Here is a 19,674-nt window from a genome sequence, read left to right as displayed (position 1 = left end):
TGTGTGTTTTCTGACGAGCTGACCGCCTCGTTTTTGTGAGGGCGTTTCACGTTTAATCCCGGTTTCCGTTCGCCTCATTCCATCTGTCGGATCCTGGCTGTTCTTTCACACTTCTGAAAGCTTTGCTTGCCTTCTGTGCCATCGCTCAGTGTGTGTGTGTGTGTGTGTGTGTGGCATCAATGTGTGGCTTGTAGAAGTTGGTCCGATGGTGTTTGTGAGTGACCACTACATGTGTTCAGTGTCCGCGAGGGAAATATTGTCCATTTCGGGATCACTGTCATTTTTGTTTTGCTCGAACACACTCTGGTTTCAGTGGTTTATTTCTGCGCTTCCTCAGTCAGCGTCTCGCAAACGTAACGTGTAGTGTGTTGAGATTAGCTAGTGAATCCTACAGATGGTCACAGACTCCCTGTTGCGTTGTTTATTACACTTTATTTACACCTATTTTTCTCATCAGTCTACAGTCTAATCCAAGCACTTGGATTAGGTCATGTGCCGTTATTTGTGATCTGGATTTTTGTATCTTTTTTTTGTCTTTTGGAGTTACCTCATCGCCTTGTGGAAGAAGACATGTTGGGGTTTCTCATGTGCTTCTCATATTGAAGATATTTTTGTAAACAGTTTTTTTCTTTCTGAAAACTCACTTCGAGATCTAAACCCCACCTGGAGTCGATAGTTTCCCATAGTGCATTGCGTTCTCGAGCATGATCGGAGTGAACAGTCTGCACTCGGCCGGGCGCTTACGCTCACGTTCGCTCTGCTCGGTCCGATACGGGCGAGATTTCCGCATGATGGACCCGTTCCGTTACCCACGAACGCCCCGATCCCGATCGCTCAAACCTCTGGTGTTCCCGGACCTCCTGGGAAAAGCTCAAGATGGGAAGAACCACCCGCAGGCCCGCAAGAGGAAGAGGGTAACCCTGCCTCACACCACTTTACCACTCATCTGATCATCTGTCATGTTTGCTGCCCCAGAGGCCAAAAAATGACATGGTTGTTCCATGCAAACATTATTCTCCACTATTGTTCTGACACAATTCTGAGTTTGTTTTAAAGTGATAGTTCACCCAAAAATGAAAATTCTGTCATCATTTACTCACTCTCAAGTTGTTCCAAACCTGTATGAGATTCTGTCTTCTGTTGAACACAAAAGAAGATATTTAGAAGAAGACAGTTGATGGTAGCCATTGACCACACACACACACACACACACACAGAGGCAGAGTGAGATCAAATGCTCAGACCAGGTATCGGTAGTTGAGCCAGAAGATTCAACAACATAAAAAAAAAAAAAAAAAATGATTGTCTAAATATATATCCAAATGCAATACCTGCTAAAAAATAATTATACCTGAAACTAGTGTTACCAACATTCTTCAAAATATCTTCTTTTGTGTTCAGCAGAAGAAATAAACTCATACAGGTTTGGAAGTACTTGACAGTGAGTAAATGATGACGCAATTTTCATTTTTGGGTGAACTATCACTTTAAATACCTTATGGAAGTGTAGTGTACTTATAATAGGAGAATAGATTGACTGGTTCATTTACATGAACTAAAAGAAAAAAAACTTCTTTTGATTCCAAATTTAAAGTACACTTATAATACTCTCTATTTAATACTGTGTGTGTGTGTGTGTGTGTGTGTGTGTGTGTGTGTTTTGAAGGAATAAAGTCAGCACGTTCAGTTCTCAGTTTTGTACACTACACTCTTAATAATGGAGGTTCTTTATTGACATTGATGGTTCCATAAAGAACCTTTGAACATCCACAGAACATTTCCGTTCCACAAAAGGTTCTTCAAAGTGGAAAAAGATTCTTTGGATTATTAAAACTGTTGACTGAAAGGTTCTTTGATGAACCAAAAATGGTTCTTCTATAGCACTGATGCTAAAACACACATCGAGAAGCTTTATTTTGAAGAATGCAGCTGAAGTTGAACGCTGGTTTGTGGAGAGATTATGAGCTGTTGATGCTGAGGTTGCTTCTTTCTAGATGAAAGGACATATAGAGTGAATAATATGCTTATTAGACAGCCTCACACATGCATGTTCTTCTTACCATCTGAATAAGAACATACCATAGACTTTTATTGCTTTTATTTTATCCCCAAGCCATAACTTTGCCTTTTTTAGAATTTAATAAAACAAAATCACATTGAATTAATGAATCATTATCATTGAGAATGTTCTCATATGGAGGTATTATCAAATGTAGGGACAGGATTCCACTGTGACGCAGGTGTTTTACGACTGACGTCCACACACTCGTCATTTACACTGATGATGTGTCAATGAAGTGCTAATGATCAGTAGGAAACAGCCTTCTGTGATTCTGGTTTAATAATCTCTTGTATTATTTTTCAATTTTATTCTTTTTTTTTATTTTTTCTATTTTTTATTATTGCCTTTCTTATATTATATGAATATATAATATTTCTGTTTTATTTATTGATATTTTTGCAAAGTTTAGATTTTTAGTTGTAGAGTTAAATGAATGCTTTACTGACTATTAGGTATGGCCAGAATGACTTTGCAACTGTGTTTGAGTCAGATGTGTTTATTTTGGGGTTTGTCATCTCTCACGGCCTGATTATGATGCCAGTTACAGCAGAATATATATGATGCAACTCATACGCAGCCTCTGAAACCAAACTCAGTCATTCACAGCTTAGGTGTGAGTGTTACTGACTCTCTCTCTCTCTCTCTCGCTCTCTCTCTCTCTCTCTCTCTCTCTTTCTGCAGGCCCTGTACAACTCTATTAAAAATGAAAAGCTGCAGTGGACAATGTAAGTGTGTTTTCTTCCTGCTTTCACTGATAATAACTGGAAGGTTGTACAGTAGATGCAATGTGCTACTACCAAACTACCCACATCGAAACACGAGTCAACTGATTCTGACTGCCCTTACTGAACACATTACCATGGTAACCATTGTTTCCTCCAAAATAGCGCAGTTTCTGTCACTATTGTAAAATCTGCAACTATATACAGTTACAGTATTTGCTCATGCAAAAGTTGCATTACCAAGCATCTGCCAAAGTGTTCTCGTTTGTTTTCTCTTGCTCTGGCTAATATTTAGGCCTCAATTTATTTGAATTGCATATATTTCCACACAGTTTTAACATGCACAAACTTAACGTGATGTGTATTTATTGAAACGGGATCTCTACACACACACACAAAAAAAAAAAAAAAAAAAAACTATTTTTTATGTATTTGCATCTATTTGGTTTTATTTTAATATTTATTTTTTCAAAATGCATTTATTCAAACTGCTTAGAATCAGCATAAATCTGAACATGAAAGTATGAGTATGATTAAAATATGGCTAGCTGTGGATATTTAAGCAATATTCGGCTTGAAACCAATTTGGATTTATTGATGACAAATTAGTAATATTACAGAATTCATTCCCGTTTCATCTATGCACGACTGACAAATATGCATCACATTAAGTTTATGTTAAATCTGTGTAATGCATATGAATGGAAATTGTATATGCATTTCAAATACATAATTCTACATCTTAAATTTAGGTCTATGATTTGTGTGGTGTCTAGACATTGAGCGCAAGTCTTTCAGATTGATATACGTGTCCATTTTATGGTCTAGCAGGCCCGAGTGCATGTTTGATGGCTTGGAAAGTAAATTCATTGTTTAATAGTGATGCTTTATAACTGTAATAATTTTGATGTGATTGCCATTGTAAATGTTCACACGGCTGAAAGACACACGAGTGAAAGTGGTTCCAAACAGTGAAACAAAAGCAGGTTTAATTCAGGCCATAAATATGTGAATTGTTTGCTAGAAACAATATTGTGTCAGAGCTGGCTATTCTCTCTCTATATATATTCACACTCACCAATTAAAGACCCTGGCTTTCCGAGCGCCGTTGCTATGGTTACGGCTCCATGGATACCGCTGCATAGTTACCGCTCAGCTCTGTTCTGTCGATATGAATTCACCCCCTCTCTCTCTCACACACACACACATACACACACAGAGCCCTAACCTTGTTCTCATCCACGCGCCCACACACACACACGCCAGAACGCTCTTGAAAGGGTCCCGTTCGCATCCTGAGCAAAGGTGAACCCACAGACACCTACTGCAGCTCCCAAAATAGCCTCCCCCGTCCCTCCCTGAGCTCATGAACGAGTGCGCAGCAGAGAAACGCCACTTCATCCGCATCCAGCGGCTCAAACTTTGATTCTGGGATCTTGTACACGTGTTTTTATGCCTTGCTCTGTGGTGCATTGAACATTATTTTTATACACTCACTGTTGCTGTGTCTTGCTGGCTGCCATAGATTAGTTTTTGTTGAAATTCTGAGAATGACTTGATAGTCTTGGGTTGAGAATGATAAACAAATCTCTATTATTCTGGATTTTATGTCTTTGTTGTCTAGCAAAAGCTTGTATTTATATATAGCTGTCATAATAGATTAATTCTGATTGGTCATGGTGTGTTTGAAGTTTGAACAGTAAAAGATTTTTGTATAATGCGTGTCTTTTCACATCAGTGCGATTTATAATGGATGGTAACACTTTATTTTAAAGGGGTCCTATTATGCCCTTTTACAAAGTCTTGATTTTGTTTTTGGGGTGTACTAGAATATGCTTTCATGCTTGATTATTCAAAAAAACATCATTTTTCACATATTTTACATTATTACTGTAGCCTGGAAATTCAGACCTAAATCTAAGAGATTAATGGTCTGGTGTCGACTAATGAAACTCGGCCAGCTCGAGGGGCGGCACCAAGTATGCATTTGAAAATCTCACTGCACGCAATTGGATAACACTACGACCAATCACAACAATAAACCCCATACGCTCAGCTACCAGTGGAGCTAACTGTTAGATTATTTCTTAATCTTACCGTATCCGGTCGGCAAAACAGCAAAAACGTCCTTCTTGTAAAGGAACGATTCGATCGGCGTCTTCTGTTCCTGTTTTAGATAAAAAGCCAAGTCTAACTTGTTCATTGTAGCGGCCAAAGCCGTTTCAAACAACTGGTGTTCATCCAGAGCCATCTTGCAATGTTTACTAATGACTTCGACGTCACAGCGCTGTCGTCATCTCGCCTCTGGCCCGCCTATATCAGATAACCCGATGTGATTGGTGCAGCTCAGATCGAGGGGCATATTTAATGAGCATCATTACTCGACACCAGAGTAACTCGCTGAGCAAATTCAACTTGTGCTCTCGCGAGAACTCTGGATTACCAGGGTATTATTACTGCTCCCCTCTCTGCAGTCTGTCCCGAACGCGTTGTTTTCAATGAAGCCCCTCCCTCCGAAATACAAAATGTGCTGTGATTGGTCAGCTGGCCCAGTGTGTTGTAATAGAGGGGTTCAGGTATGATGTCACTTTGTAGGCCAACCAGCAGTTAGCATCACGCTGGTTCCCTCGACAAAAACCCAATAGGATTTTCCCATAGGCTTTTGGATTATCGCTAAAAACAAGCTCTGTGATCAACAAAAGTTTATGATATTTGCACGTTTTGTCCATCAAGATATTTATCACAGATGAACACAACTTTTATGAATTTTGAACCCTAAATGCAGTCGCCAGAAGTAAAAAGCTAACGGTAGGCTATAAACGCTCGACTTCAACGTCACCATCACTAGCTTCCGACAACTCTTTCAGTTTTTATCTAAAAACATTTTCCCAGAACGCTCGAGTTAGAATAGTTTACAAGAGCACAATTATAAACATAACGAGTCTATAAAAGCAGACTGAGTTTACCGGTTCGGCGTGATGACGTTTAATCTCCTCGACAGACTCTGTTACTCCCATTTAGCCACTTTTATTAGCAACCGCCTTTTTCAAGACAGCTTCATCATGAGTGGGATAAAACTGATGTATTTTATGTCATTGAATAAAAAGTGAAAGTGTTTTGAGCTTGTGTTCACCACACACCACACTTATTTCAGCCATTTAACCAAAATCCCATAAAATAAAAAAAACATTGACTTCGGGACTATGGAACCGGAATTGCTAAAATGCTAACTCGCTTCCGCGATTTGGCCTACAAAGTGATGTCATACCTGTGCCACTCTTTTGACAGCGTTTGCCGTGTGTTTGGGAAATGTCCCGCCCCTCCATAACCACGAGTTCTGCTCTAGTGTAAATATAAAAGGATGGCGGCAATTTCTAACCCGATTCAGACCCTGACAATGTTAACAAACAAGAGGAGCATCCAGAATGGATTTCATGCACCGACTTTGCAAGCACGGATTTCACGGGACGTTTCAGAGTGGTATGTTTTTCTTGTACATTATAGGTACGATGTTATCCACCATTTAATCATGATATTTGTCTGAAAACTATGGTCATACAAACAGTAATCGATCTCAAAAACATGGTTAATTCTCCTAAGGAGCGATGAACAGCCTTGCAAAAGTGAGAGCTTACAACGCTATAGTAAACAACACTATATCAACACTAATGTTGGCTAGCAGCAGAGCGTAGCAACAACATGAAACTTATAATTAGAACTGTTAATAGATGCAACTACAAATAATAAGACATCCTTACAAGTTGTGATCCATAAACAACAGATTGTCCCGACAAAGTGGAAACTGCTCCGTTTCAGGAGAAGCTTTCGTGTGTATCCTGCATTATGGTTCTGGAAGCTGTTCTCCGTAAAATGTGCAGCACGCAGATAAACTTCAGGATTATAATGTTCAGGAACAGTGTTTAAAATAAATGTTACCCACTCTAAGTTCGTCAGCCGTAGGAAGGTCAAGCATACGAGTTGTGGAAAAAACAGCAGCAGCTCATCCAGGCCTCGTCTGCTTTTCTGCATATTCAGAGGGCAGGGATTATTTAAATGAGAAACATTATGGATTCATAAAGCCCAGAAAAATGACTTTGTAGTCCAAAATGAGCCGTTCGTTGCAGCTCTTGAAAAGGGGATTCTGCTAAATAAAATATCTCTTTTTGGAGTGGACTTTGATCTTTGTAACCTTGCAGATCTTTTTTATGCTCAAACGGCAACATTACACGTTGCAGTGTTCATCTTGTTGTCTATGTGGTAATGAAATATTTTTATTAGCAGAAGTTTTAATAAATTTTATATATTATTACATTTCATGCGTTTTCTTTTTGGGATCTTTGTTTTTGCGATAATTACCAGCTAAACTGTACACTACCGTTCAGAAGTTTGGGCTATATTTATTTGATAAACTGTAATAGTCTTCAGTGTCACATGATCCTTCAGAAATCACTCTAATATGATGATTTGCTGCTTAAGAAACATTCCTGATTATTATCAATGTTGTGCTGCTTCATATTTTGGTGGAAACACCAGCAGAATAAACCCGCCGTTCCTCAGCCTGGAGTGATGATGAACTCTGATTACCCGACACAAGACTCTCATGCACCGCATTCATCACGATGTCACAAAATGATCAATATTGAAGTAATTTTCCCCTGTGTGAGAGGGAGAAAGAGAAGAGAGACTGGGACAGATAGAGGCAGATTCAGAGGAGGGATTGAAGGGGGGAATGAAGCTGTTCACTGACACTGAGGAGAAAACACTGGAAACACGTGTGGCCGTGATCAGATTCACTCGTATCTGCTGTTCAGATGTGTGTGTGTGTGTGTGTGTGTGTGTGTGAGAGAGAGAGAGAGAGAGAGAGAGAGTGTGCTTACAGGATGTTAGAAAGCTGATGATGTCTGTGTGTGTTTGTGTTTGAGTGTGTGTTTACAGTATGTTAGAGAGCTGATGATGTTAGTGTGTGTGTGTGTGTGTGTGTGTGTGTGTGTGTGAGAGAGAGAGAGAGTGTGTGCTTACAGGATATTGGAGAGCTGATGATGTTACTGTGTGTGTGTGTGTGTGTGTGTGTGTGTGTTTTACATTATGTTAGAGAGTCTGTGATGTTTGTGTGTGTGTGTGTGTGTGTGTGTGAGAGAGAGAGAGAGAGAGAGAGAGAGAGTGTGTGCTTACAGGATGTTGGAGAGCTGATGATGTTGCTGTGTGTGTGTGTGTGTGTGTGTGTGTGTGTGTGTGTGTGTGTGTGTGTGTGTGTGTGTGTGTTTTACATTATGTTAGAGAGTCTGTGATGTTTGTGTGTGTGTGTGTGTGTGTGTGTGTGTGAGCATACAGATGATCAGTCAATATGTGAGAATAGTTCTCTCCTCAACAGGCGCTCCTGTTTTCCCAGCATGCCGCTCTCTGAATCTAATCATTCTGCCCTTTCCTGATTACACGTTTCACCCGGTGTCTGTTCCTTTCCTCTGCTTCGACTCTTTCTCTTCCTCTATTTCTGTCTTCTAGTCCTGGACGATATATTGAAAATTCACAATATATATATATATATTTTTTTTGCCTATATACTTGTTTTAGACCTTTTCAGTGACATTTAGAACATTACAACAGATTTTTTAGTGTTTGTGTTTTATAGTGATATAAAGATATTTACGAAATTCAGCTTTAAAAGTTTCATCTTCTTGAATCAGTTCAAACTGTTCGTTACAATCAATCAATTCAATTATTTATAGTCTCCACGCGGCTTTATTCAAATGTTGCAATAAAATTTCGAAATGCTTGAGAACGTAAGAAACACCTTCGCATTATAGTTACAAATGTTACAATTTTCAAATGTTGTATTATTAAAGCGCATTAACCTGAACTATCCGTTCTCATGCTTGACGTCAAAGTTTTAAACCCGCCGTTCCTCAGCCTGGAGTGATAATGAACTCTTATTACCGACACAAGACTCTCGTGCACGGCATTCATCACAATGTCACAAAATGATCAATATTCAAGTAATTTTCCCCCGTGTGAGAGGGAGTGTATTCCTGTGATTAAAGCGGAATTTTCAGCATCATTTCTCCAGTCTTCAGTGTCACATGATCCTTCAGAAATCATTCTAATATGAAGATTTGCTGCTCAAGAAACATTCCTGATTATTATCGTTGTTAAAAACAGCTGCTTCATATTTGTGTGGAAACCATTATGCATTTTTTTTCAGAAACAGAAAGTTTAAAAGAACAGCTTTTATTATGAATGAAAATCTTTTGGAACATAATAAATGTCTTTACTGTCACTTTTCTTTCGTCAGTTTAAAGGGGTCATATAATGCCATTTTTGTACAAGCTAATATGATTCTTTAGGGTCTAAATTAAAAGTTTGTAATATACTTTAATAAAAAATTCTCATTAGTATTGTAAGAAAACACAAATTTTACCTGGTCAAAAACAGCTCTGTTTTCAGCGCGCCGTTTAAGTGCGTGTGTCTTTAAATGATAATGAGCTTTGCTCCCCCCGCCCCTCTGTTCTGTGCGTACACCGTTTCTAACACAATAACCATAACGCCTTGTTCATTATAAACATGGGATTATGAATTATATTGAGAACGTCGTACATAGAAAACATGCCGTAATGTACCCTGAGTGTAAACAGCCGTATTCATCGTGAAGTGTGCAGCAAGCGATTTGCAAAGATTAATATAAATATTAATATAAAGGTTAATAAAACGTTACACTCACTTCTTCTTCTGGAGGTGCAGCAGGAACACGAATAGTTGGTACCGATCCTTTTTTCTGGAGCAGCTTCTTAGCAAAACCAGCTTTATACTGACCCTCGTTTGTAAAGCAGTCTGGTGTGTGAAATGATTCGCGCAAATATGAAAGCATTGACGTTGATCGTGGGGAATATTCCCTTCGAAAACAAACTCAGCCACTGCGTCTTCAGCGGTTCGGATTTAGGAACATCAAAATGATGCTGTGTTCCTTATTACACCCAAGAACAGAACACCACAATCGCTTAGACGCCGTTCTGCTCATAGACAGTGCTCCAGCGTATCAACAATGACCGCGCGGACTATGATTGACAGCTCGCTCACGAGCGGGGGCGGGTCTGTGTTTAAACGCTGCTGTCAATCAACAATCGTGGGAGGGGCGTCCGACCGTGTGACGTCACAAAATCGAACGGCTTGATTTGAGACGGGGGAAAACATATAAGAACATTTAAAAAAAAAACACTGGATGGATTTTTATCATTTTATGATGGTTGTGTACAGGCACTGCCAACACACATTCAGTACAATCAACTTGTAAAAGTGCATGTACCATTATATGACCCCTTTAAAGCGTTCTTGCTGAATAAAAGTATTAATTTCTTTAACAAAAAAAAAATCTTACTGACTCCAAACTTTTAAGCAATAGTGCACATTTACTATAAATTAACATAAAATGTAAGTAGTATTTGTGCTGTATTTTACTTTTTGATCTGAACATTTTAAATCGAATTGGCTGCAAATGGATTTTTAGTTTAAATAATGGAAACAAATGAATAAAAGTTGAGTTGCATATTGAAATTGCCAAAAGGCTTTAAAATGTTGATGTACAGTTAAAGTGTTTATCTGTATCACTCATGTGTCTTTGTCAGGTTGTGAAGTCTTGATCTGGTCCTGTGAGCGTGTGTGTGTGTGTGTGTGTGTGTGTGTGTGTGTGAGTGTGTGATTAGTGTCATTAGTCTCTCAGTGTTTCATGAAATCATGTCTGGAGTCGAGCCGTGAGCGTCCCGCGAGCAACATCAGTCCTGCTGTAATGGCTCTGGATAAATTTATTCTTTAGCCTGCGTTTCTTTCCCCACCAGTCCTCCGACCATCACACACACACACACACTCTCTCTCTCTCTCTCTCTCTCTCTCTCTCTCTCTCTTTGTGCCGACAGTTACCAGGCAACAGGCTTTAAGTTTAATGCTCATGCTCAGTACGAGACTGATTGACTGATTTTTTTTCACCCTTTTTAGAGCAGCGCGCACATAGTCGGGTTTTTTATTTTGCCATTTGAATGCTTATTGTTGTCATGTGATAATCTCAGGATATCCGAAATTGTATCAAGAAGGTCATTTTGACATCTGAGAGATTCCGTATTAGAAGTAAATGTGAGATTGCATGTGCAAAAGATCACCACCATAATGCGAGATTGTTGTGCATTGGGTTTCTGAAGAGGTTTTATTGCATTGTTTTTACAGTAGGTACAGTTAAAGACTTAATAAGGGATTATTAAACCGTGTTTAGAGCAACAACGCTTTTGGGAAAGACACTGTTTTTGTGTCTCTGTTTTTGTACTATTGGTGTCTGGTTAGGTGTTGGTTTGTGGAGGTGAGTTGAAGGTTTTTGGGCTGTTTGGGCCACCGTAGCTCATGATTTCCAGGTTGGCTTCTGTCGAGTGTCTTTCCCCTGAGAAACATCACGCGGACGGGACGGCAGTGTGATGTGTGTCCTTTCTCTGAGAAAGACACCATTAAAGGGGTCTGTTAACTGACCTCAGACAATCCGAAGTGTGTTCACAAGAAATATTACACCTCTGAGTGTAGCGAATGTGTCGAGAGAACTCATAAAACAGCCGAGAAAGACTGAAACATGAACATTCACACGGACACACTCCTGCTTTTAAAGGGCATGTACTCCACATTTTATGCGTACATTCCTATTCTACTCACTCTTATTTTTATTATTATTTAGTTGCTATCTTATTTTTTCTCTGAAGCATCATTAATATAATCTTTTTTTTTAATCATTTTTTTTATTCTATATTTTCCATGTTTGTTTTCATATATTTGTATCTTTTTTTTATTCATTTTTGTTTTTTAAATACGTCTATATAGTTTTTAATAATAATTTAGTAATTTTATTACTTCAACAAGCAAAATGTATATTCATATCTAAAAAAAATTGTAAAAAAAATTGTAGTTTAGTTAACATTTATTTTATTTCATGAAGTGTCAGTTAACGTTATAACGTGCCGAAATGTTGGTCAAGGTTTCTTGCACTAAAAACATTGCTTCATTTTTCATGGTTATTTCCACCTGTTTTTGCATCTGTTCCTTTAAGACTTCTATATGTAAATGACCTCTGCTTTGATTTGGCTATTCTAGCATTCATCATGCATCACCAAAAGGCGTTGATATGTAAATGCAGGCAGTCATGTGTTAAAAATCAACATGAAGTGGCATTCGTAGCCCGTTTTACTTGCATAATGTAAAGGGGAGCTAGGTTGGGGGTTCTTTCCCATTAGAACTGCCTGGAATTGGGAAAAATGAACATCACCCCAAAAGGATATTTGTTTTGGAGGCGGAGTAAAGTAAAGATTTTTTTAACATGGAATAACATGCATTGATGAATTGTTCGTTATAAGATAAGAAATGTGCACAAAGAATCATGTTGAAAGACTCAATTCTGAACTGCTGAAACGAGTCTCACTTCCGTAACATACCTATGTAACAATGTAACAAATTTGCATAATGTCAGCCTGTGGTCTTCATTGGCTGCCTGCAAACAATGTCTACTTTGCTCCGCCCTCAAACACTAGTTGTAGCTGAAGAGTTTGGATCATGTTGTCTACATGTTTTCAGCACTTCGAATCTACTTTGCATGCGCTTCCGAAGGATAAGGAGCTGCACTGGAATTGATATGGTAAAATAGACCCCATCGTTTCTGCTCGTATCACTGTGTATCAAGTGTTGAGGAAGAATGAATTTCAGATATGGTAATTGACGTTTGGTTTCCGACACGTGCTGTAAGCAGTCGACCAATCACAACAGACTGGGCCATCTGACCAATCAGAGCAGAGCAGCTTGTGGAAAGGAGGGGTTTAGAGAAACCAAATCTTTGAATAAACCATTTTCAGACTATTTGAGAAATGATGTGATGTGCAATGAATATTATGAGAAAATGTGTTTTTGACCTTGGATGCATGTAAACCTATTTTAGGAGACTACAAAACAAAATGATGTACCTTTAAAATAGCATAATAGGGGCACTTTAAAGCATGTCTAAATAGTATTTTGAACATCATTTTCCATGATATTTTTCATGGTATGAGGGCTTTAATACACCAGTGCGTTTAACCTCGGCTCACAGTGGCGTACGGTAATTGTTTGTCCTGTCGGATCAAGCCTTTCTTTGATGTGATTTCTGCAGAGAAGCATCAGACCTCTGGTGGCAGATGTGAGGGAGAAACCCGCTGGGAAGAGCACTTTACTTCAACACTCACTCAATCCATACTGTCTGCCTCTCTCTGGGGGGTTTGCGGTCGGCAGGAGTGAGGTGGAAACTGTCGGGGGAAACACTTTTATTCACTCTAGGCGGGATACACAGCAGGACAGGCCCGAAATATCACAGCGAGTCTGACAGAGGGGCTGGATCCAAACTCTCATAGTCTTTAAACACCAAACACATTGTGGAGGTGGATTTCTTTCCACCGATACTGCAGTATAAAGAACACTAGGGGCCCTATTTTAACGATCTAAGCGCATGGTCTAAAGCGCAGGGCGTCAGTTCACTTAGGGCGTGTCCGAATCCACTTTTGCTAGTTTAACGACGGGAAAAATGGTCGGCGCTCCCGGCGCATGGTCTAAAAGGGTTGTCCGTATTCTCTTAATCAGTAATGGGTGTGTTTTGGGATTCACGTGCGTTAAACCAATCAGAGTCTCATCTCCCAGTCCCTTTAAATGCCAGTTGCACTCACGCCATGGCAGATTCGCTATTTACATGAAGGAATTTGATAGTGGAAAGACCGAACGCGTCTCCAGAGTGCAAACGGATCTGCTCGTGCGTGAGATACAAGTGCGCTAGCAGACCATCTATGGGACAAGCCGGATTCCACCATATCTTTATGTACACAATAATAATCTTTTACATTGTAATCCTTTTAATATTTTGGCATGTTTGTGTGCTCCTGCGTGTCCCTGTGTGTGTAATAAGCAGAATGTATGCACGTTGTGTGGACCCGCCTATAGGCGCACATTACTAACACTCTCTTTAAATAACAAAAAATATATATATTGCCTTTAGAGCAGGTTTCAGTTGGTCAATGGCGCAGTCTATGTCTGTTGCCTCAAAATAGCAACGCTCCAACATTGCCAGAACACGCCTCGTTTTCAGACCAGCAGCTCATGGGCGCTCAAATGGGCGCAAATGCATATGCTATTTAAACAACGTGGCGCTGGACGTGAAAATGATAACTGCGTCGGACTGAAACTAGCAAAACACACTTGCATTGCGCCGGGTGTAAGATAGGGCCCTAGATGTGCTTTACCTATAGCGGTGCATTCAAAGTAGTCGTTTGTGGTCACGTTATCTCGATCGATCTGCATGATTTAAGGCCTCATCCATGTCTGTAACACAAATGATGTGGGATGAACTGTTATATTGTGTTTAATGTTTAATTTCATGATATTTTAAATATTTTATTATATATTTTTTTGCCTTAATTTGAACCCAACAGCTGTTGCATTTTTCCAAATATACAGTACATAGTTTGATGGTAATATACGTAATGAGTTCGTTGTTTCATATTCCTCTTTTACGCACTTCCTCCTGGTCAGTACTTTATAATGTTTTATTTGTTTCTTCCCTCAGCGATGAAGAAGAGTTACGCAAGTCGTTTTCGGAGCTGGGAGAGCATCGAGACGAATCAAACTCCAGAGGAATGAAGCGGACGGGCAGTGGTTTAGTTTCTCCGTCTGGTTCTCTTCTCTACAAAACGGGTTTCTTGGTGAGGAAGGTCCACGCTGACTGTGATGGAAAGAGAAGTGAGTGATAAAGAGGACGCAACATTCCTAGATTATTACATATACTGTGAGTCGTCTTATGTAGAAATGTATATTTAGGACATTAGCAGAAGTACTTTTTGCTCTTTTATACAGACGTTTTGGTTACTTTTGATGATCTTTTCAAATAGTATCTTTAAACTTTTCTTCAACACTTTTTTCTAAGGTGACGTAGTTACATGTTACGACATGTACTTAATATATTAATAACAGTAAATTATTCATAACTACAAGTAACTAACCATAACTCTATAGTAAATACATATAAAGTACAATGTAACTACGTCACCTTAAAATAAAGTGTAACCCATTTTTAATGCTATAATATACTATATCCGGTATATTAGAGATTTAGAAACTTTACTGATTCTGAAATGTACAATATATGCATGTACATAGTTTAATGCATGTACAGTATTCATTTAGTGTAGTGGGTTTCAGTCAAAAACTCTTTAGTCAATACCAGTGTATTGATGTATTTTGGTCCATTTTCCTGCATAATAAAAATCTGTTTACATTTTTGTTTGTTTATTTTTCATGTGAAATGCAGCACCTCGTGGGAAAAGAGGATGGAAAACATTTTATGCTGTTCTTAAAGGACTCATCCTTTACCTGCAGAAGGTGAGTTTCTATCTTCCTTCCTTCCTTCCTTCCTTCCTTCCTTCCTTCCTTCCTTCCTTCCTTCCTTCTTCCCATCCTTCCTTTTTTCCTCCCGTCCTTCTTTCTTCACATTCTTTTTAATAAAAATAAATAAAAAAGTTAAAGGGGTGGTTGATTATGATTTCACTTTTCTAGCTTTAGTTAGTGTGTAATGTTGCTGTTTGAGCATAAACAACATCTGCAAAGTTACGACGCTCAAAGTTCAAAGCAAAGGGAGATATTTTCTTTTAAAGAAATTGCTTTTTAAGGACTACAACAAACGGCTGGTAGGGACTACACAACATTCCTCCCGGGTTAGTGACATCACAAACCCTTTTTTTTTACATAAACCCCGCCCCCGGAACACGATTTATAGATTATCAAGACATAATATGCCTATCAATGACTAGAAGATAACTACACATAAGCTACATAAATTCATCAACTAACCATTCAGAAATGTCTACATGTTGTCACTTCTTCTTGAGTCTCTCCATATTTGCCTGACTCTGGTTTGAGCATAAAAGGCTAAAAGTTTTAGAAATTTCCAGTACATGTGTGTGTGAGGTAAAAGGACACAAGCTATTGAAGCTCCGCCCCCTGTGCCGGGAGCAGCAGCTCATTTGCATTTAAAGGGACACACACAAAAACAGTGCGATTTTGCTCACCCTCAAAAAGTGACAGTTTTAACATGCTATATAAAAATATCTGTGGGGTATTTTGAGCTAAATCTTCACAACACACACTCTGGGGACATCAGAGACTTATTTTACATCTTGTGAAAAGGTCATTATACCACCCCTTTAATACAATTTTATAAAATAAATGAATGTATTTCCCTTACATTTAATTGTAGTTTTTTTATTACATTTAGTGACATATTTTAAATATTTTAATATCTGAGTCTGTTAAATCCCTCCACATACTGTATGTGTGATTTATATGTGTGATTTGTTCATTACACAGTTAAATGATAACTCATCGGTATATTAAGTAACAGCATTTTTGCCAATATTTAGTGCCTTTCAAACAAATAATATTTATTTGCCTTAATATAAACCCAACAGCTGTTGCATTTGTCCAGATATACACAGTTTGATGGTAATATACATAATGAGTAGAATGACAATATGATCAATAAATCAGTAATGATTACGAGAGTGTACTATGAGGTCATCTCTGATGCATGCATTGAATTAATTACTGGATAATTGCTTTTCTAGGGCGAGTATCGGCCGGATAAACAGCTATCCGATGAGGATTTGAAGAATGCTGTGTCGATTCACCATTCCTTGGCCATCCGAGCCACGGACTACAGCAAACGGCCAAACGTGTTTTACCTCCGGACCGCTGACTGGAGAGTCTACCTCTTCCAGGCGCCGTGAGTTCACACTATTCCCCACAGATAAAGTCCCGTCCTACGTTTTATGATGTTCCAGTTCAATATGCTGTTTAATACTTTTTATACTGGAAATGCATTGGGTGACACAGTATTGCAAAAAGATCTCAGGAGATAAATGAGCATTCAGATGTACAAATCTGTGTCACACAATTGTGAAAATCACTTAAGCATCTATGTGCATATGCTTTTGTACAAAAAGCAAAAACAGTAAGCTTTAATGGGAATAAATCACTGAAATAAATCTGTACAGCACAAGGGCTCAGCATTTGGCATCTTTTCGGTCCAATTTATGACAAAACACTTATGCAGTCCCGTCGGCTGTGTTTCTGTCTTTTGTGTGTGTGTGTGTTCACACACATTCCCGTTCCCCAGGAGAACTCGCTCTGCTCTAGTTGAAGTTTGCCCCAGTTTCAGCTCTCATTGCTTGTGCTGGAAAATCCACTTTTTTTGTGGGTACATGTTTGCACTTATACATATATAAACACTGCTTTTTTTCCTGCGATTCCACATCTTCTCAGATTGATGGAGCCGTCCTCAGGATTATAGGTAGTGTTGTTCTTCGCTAGGATAATTAAACACGTTTTTTTGTAAAAAAACATATATATTCATCACACTGCTTCTGTACCATCATTTAACAACCGCAGAGCTCATTCTTGGTCGTTCTTCAAGTGTTACTGCTTGAGAAAATGAATTATACTAGAAGCCACACTCTGTTAAAGTCTTGTACTTATCTTAGACTTTTTATTTAAAAAGTTATTTGATTTATTTGTGTAGGAATGCTGAACAAATGCAGTCTTGGATCACACGCATCAACACAGTGGCGGCCATGTTTTCAGCCCCGCCCCTCCCTGCTGCCATTGGCTCACAGAAGAAGTTTAGTCGACCGCTGCTGCCAGGCTCCGCCTCCAAACTACCACAGGTCAAATGATCACAATAGCATAAATGTTGTCGTATATGTATCTTATCCTTATCAAATATAAGTCTTTAAAATAAAGTTACATTTTTTTACATCAGTTAACTACATTAGATAACATGAACTAACAATTAACAATACTTCTATTGCTTTTTTAAATCTTTGTTAATGTTAATTTCTACATTTACTAATACATTTTTTAAATCAAAGAGTGTTATCTGTGAACATTAGTTAATGCACCATGAGCAACCAATGAAATTTTTTATTTATATGAACTAACATTAACAAAGGTTAATAAATGCTGCAAAAATATATTGTTCATAGCTGGTTCTTGTTAACTGATGCATTAAATAATGTTAACAAATGAGTATAAATATTAAATATATGGTAATAAGAATATAAAATATGAATAAAACAAATATGAATAATAATTTTATAAATATTATATAATTATTTAATAAAACAATATATTTGAATAATTATTTTACCTATTTGCGTGATGTTCCTGCCTATGTAGGCAGTAGCTCACTATGAGTGTATGTGTGCTTGTATATGTGTTTATATAAGCTGCAGTATTATTAAGTGTGTGTGTGTGTGTGTGTGTGTGTGTGTGTGTGTGTGTGTGTGTGTGTGTGTGTGTAGGAGGAGCAGGTACAGGCTCATGAAACCCGATTTCGCTCCATCTCCACCGAGCTCGTACAACTGCGCTCTTATCCGCCTGACCGAAAGGTCAAAGGTCGTGAACTTGAGGAGTACCGACTGAGAGAGGAATATCTAGAGTTTGAGGTAAAAAAAGAGAAAAGTACTGCTAGTATACCGCATGCTGGACAGTAGGTGCCATAGCGCTCAAAAGTTTGGGGTATTTAAAAAAAAAAAAAGTGTTTTTCCATTTCCTGAAAAGTAGTGATTCTAGTAGTGAATAGTAGTAATCTTTATATACAGCAGAGGTGTAAAGTCCACCCATGAACTCATCCAGCTGATTTCACTCATTAGTTCTCCTGGCTGACAAACTGTGCTAATTAGCAAACCCAGGTGATTGGACCTAAATACTGAGGAGGACTTTTACTTTCTGAACCTGGACTTTACACCTCTGATATACAGTACTGTGCAAAAGTCTTAGGCACGCTGGTATTTTCACCCCGAAAAATGGTTTTAAGCCAGTTATTTATATATTTTGCTGTAGTGTGTCAGTAGGAAATATCAGTTTACATTTCCAAACATTCCTTTTGCTATTAATTGTAATAATCCAGTTTGTTTGTAAATAAATCCAGTGAGATGTTTGTATTGCACAAGGAGCCGGTATGATCTGATCTCACTATCATTGAGTCTGTCTGTGATTACATGAAGAAAACAGAAAAAACTGAGACTAAATCCAGAAGAACTGCGGGAACGTCTCCAAGACGCTTGAAGAAACCTTCCTACAAAGATACCTGTGCGAGTAGCCTGACGTCGTCATCCTCAGATTCTAGTCAGAAAGGGAGTCTGATCTGCTCCATTGGGCCGTGATTATGAGGCGTTTCAACCGAACCAGGAAATAAAATGCCTCTGCACTCAATTGGATAGACCTACAACCAATCAGAGCGACGGAGTAAGTGACGTATATGTTCTTCATTCATCTTCACGATCGACAAATGCCTTGATCGCTGTTCTCTGTTCCTCTTTTAAAATGAATGCGCTGTCGATCTCTTCTATAATAGACAGGATGGCGGAATCTACACATCTCAATTCTCCAGCGGCAGCCATCTTTGTTGTAAACGAATTCAACCCAAGTGCTCTTTGGTGATGTGGATGAGTACGTTACTGTTGATCATCTGTCCATCATCGTATAAAGCCCGCCCTGACAATTTGCTTGGTCCGAACAGCTCTGGTTCGAGCATAGTTCAAGTCCAAGGGGGTAATCCAGCATCCGGAAAGCGTACCTTCTATGGGGGCATCCATTGGCTAACAAGCCATCACCTGCTGTCGGCATCCCATTGACTCCCATTCATTTTGGCATCACTTTGAGAGCGAATAACTTTACATCTGAGGCGTTTAAAGACTCTATTTGTCCATTGTTTATTTCTAAAGAAACACGACAATGTATAAAAGGCTCCATTACCTTGTATCTTACGTTATGGCCCCGTAGAAGCAGTTTTTGTAAAAATAG

The 19,674-nt window shown here is 38.7% G+C and overlaps 1 protein-coding gene across 1 annotated transcript in view; it reads left to right on the top strand.

The window, feature by feature from the left end:
- LOC311305929 (uncharacterized protein) overlaps window positions 1–19,674 on the top strand; it is a 58,744-nt gene that overhangs the window by 34,621 nt on the left and 4,449 nt on the right. Inside the window, exons 11-16 of the mRNA XM_084433964.1 lie at window positions 2,744–2,787; window positions 14,384–14,556; window positions 15,125–15,195; window positions 16,437–16,594; window positions 17,390–17,534; window positions 18,171–18,314. Of these exons, the coding sequence (XP_084290090.1) occupies window positions 2,744–2,787; window positions 14,384–14,556; window positions 15,125–15,195; window positions 16,437–16,594; window positions 17,390–17,534; window positions 18,171–18,314 (735 nt within the window). The remainder of the gene's footprint in view (window positions 1–2,743; window positions 2,788–14,383; window positions 14,557–15,124; window positions 15,196–16,436; window positions 16,595–17,389; window positions 17,535–18,170; window positions 18,315–19,674) is intronic.

Source organism: Rutilus rutilus (assembly GCF_951802725.1).
Source record: "Rutilus rutilus genome assembly, chromosome: 16".
NCBI lineage: Eukaryota > Metazoa > Chordata > Actinopteri > Cypriniformes > Leuciscidae > Rutilus > Rutilus rutilus.
The sequence above is the reverse complement of the archived record's forward strand: the minus strand, read 5'-3'. Positions and strand labels throughout refer to the sequence as shown.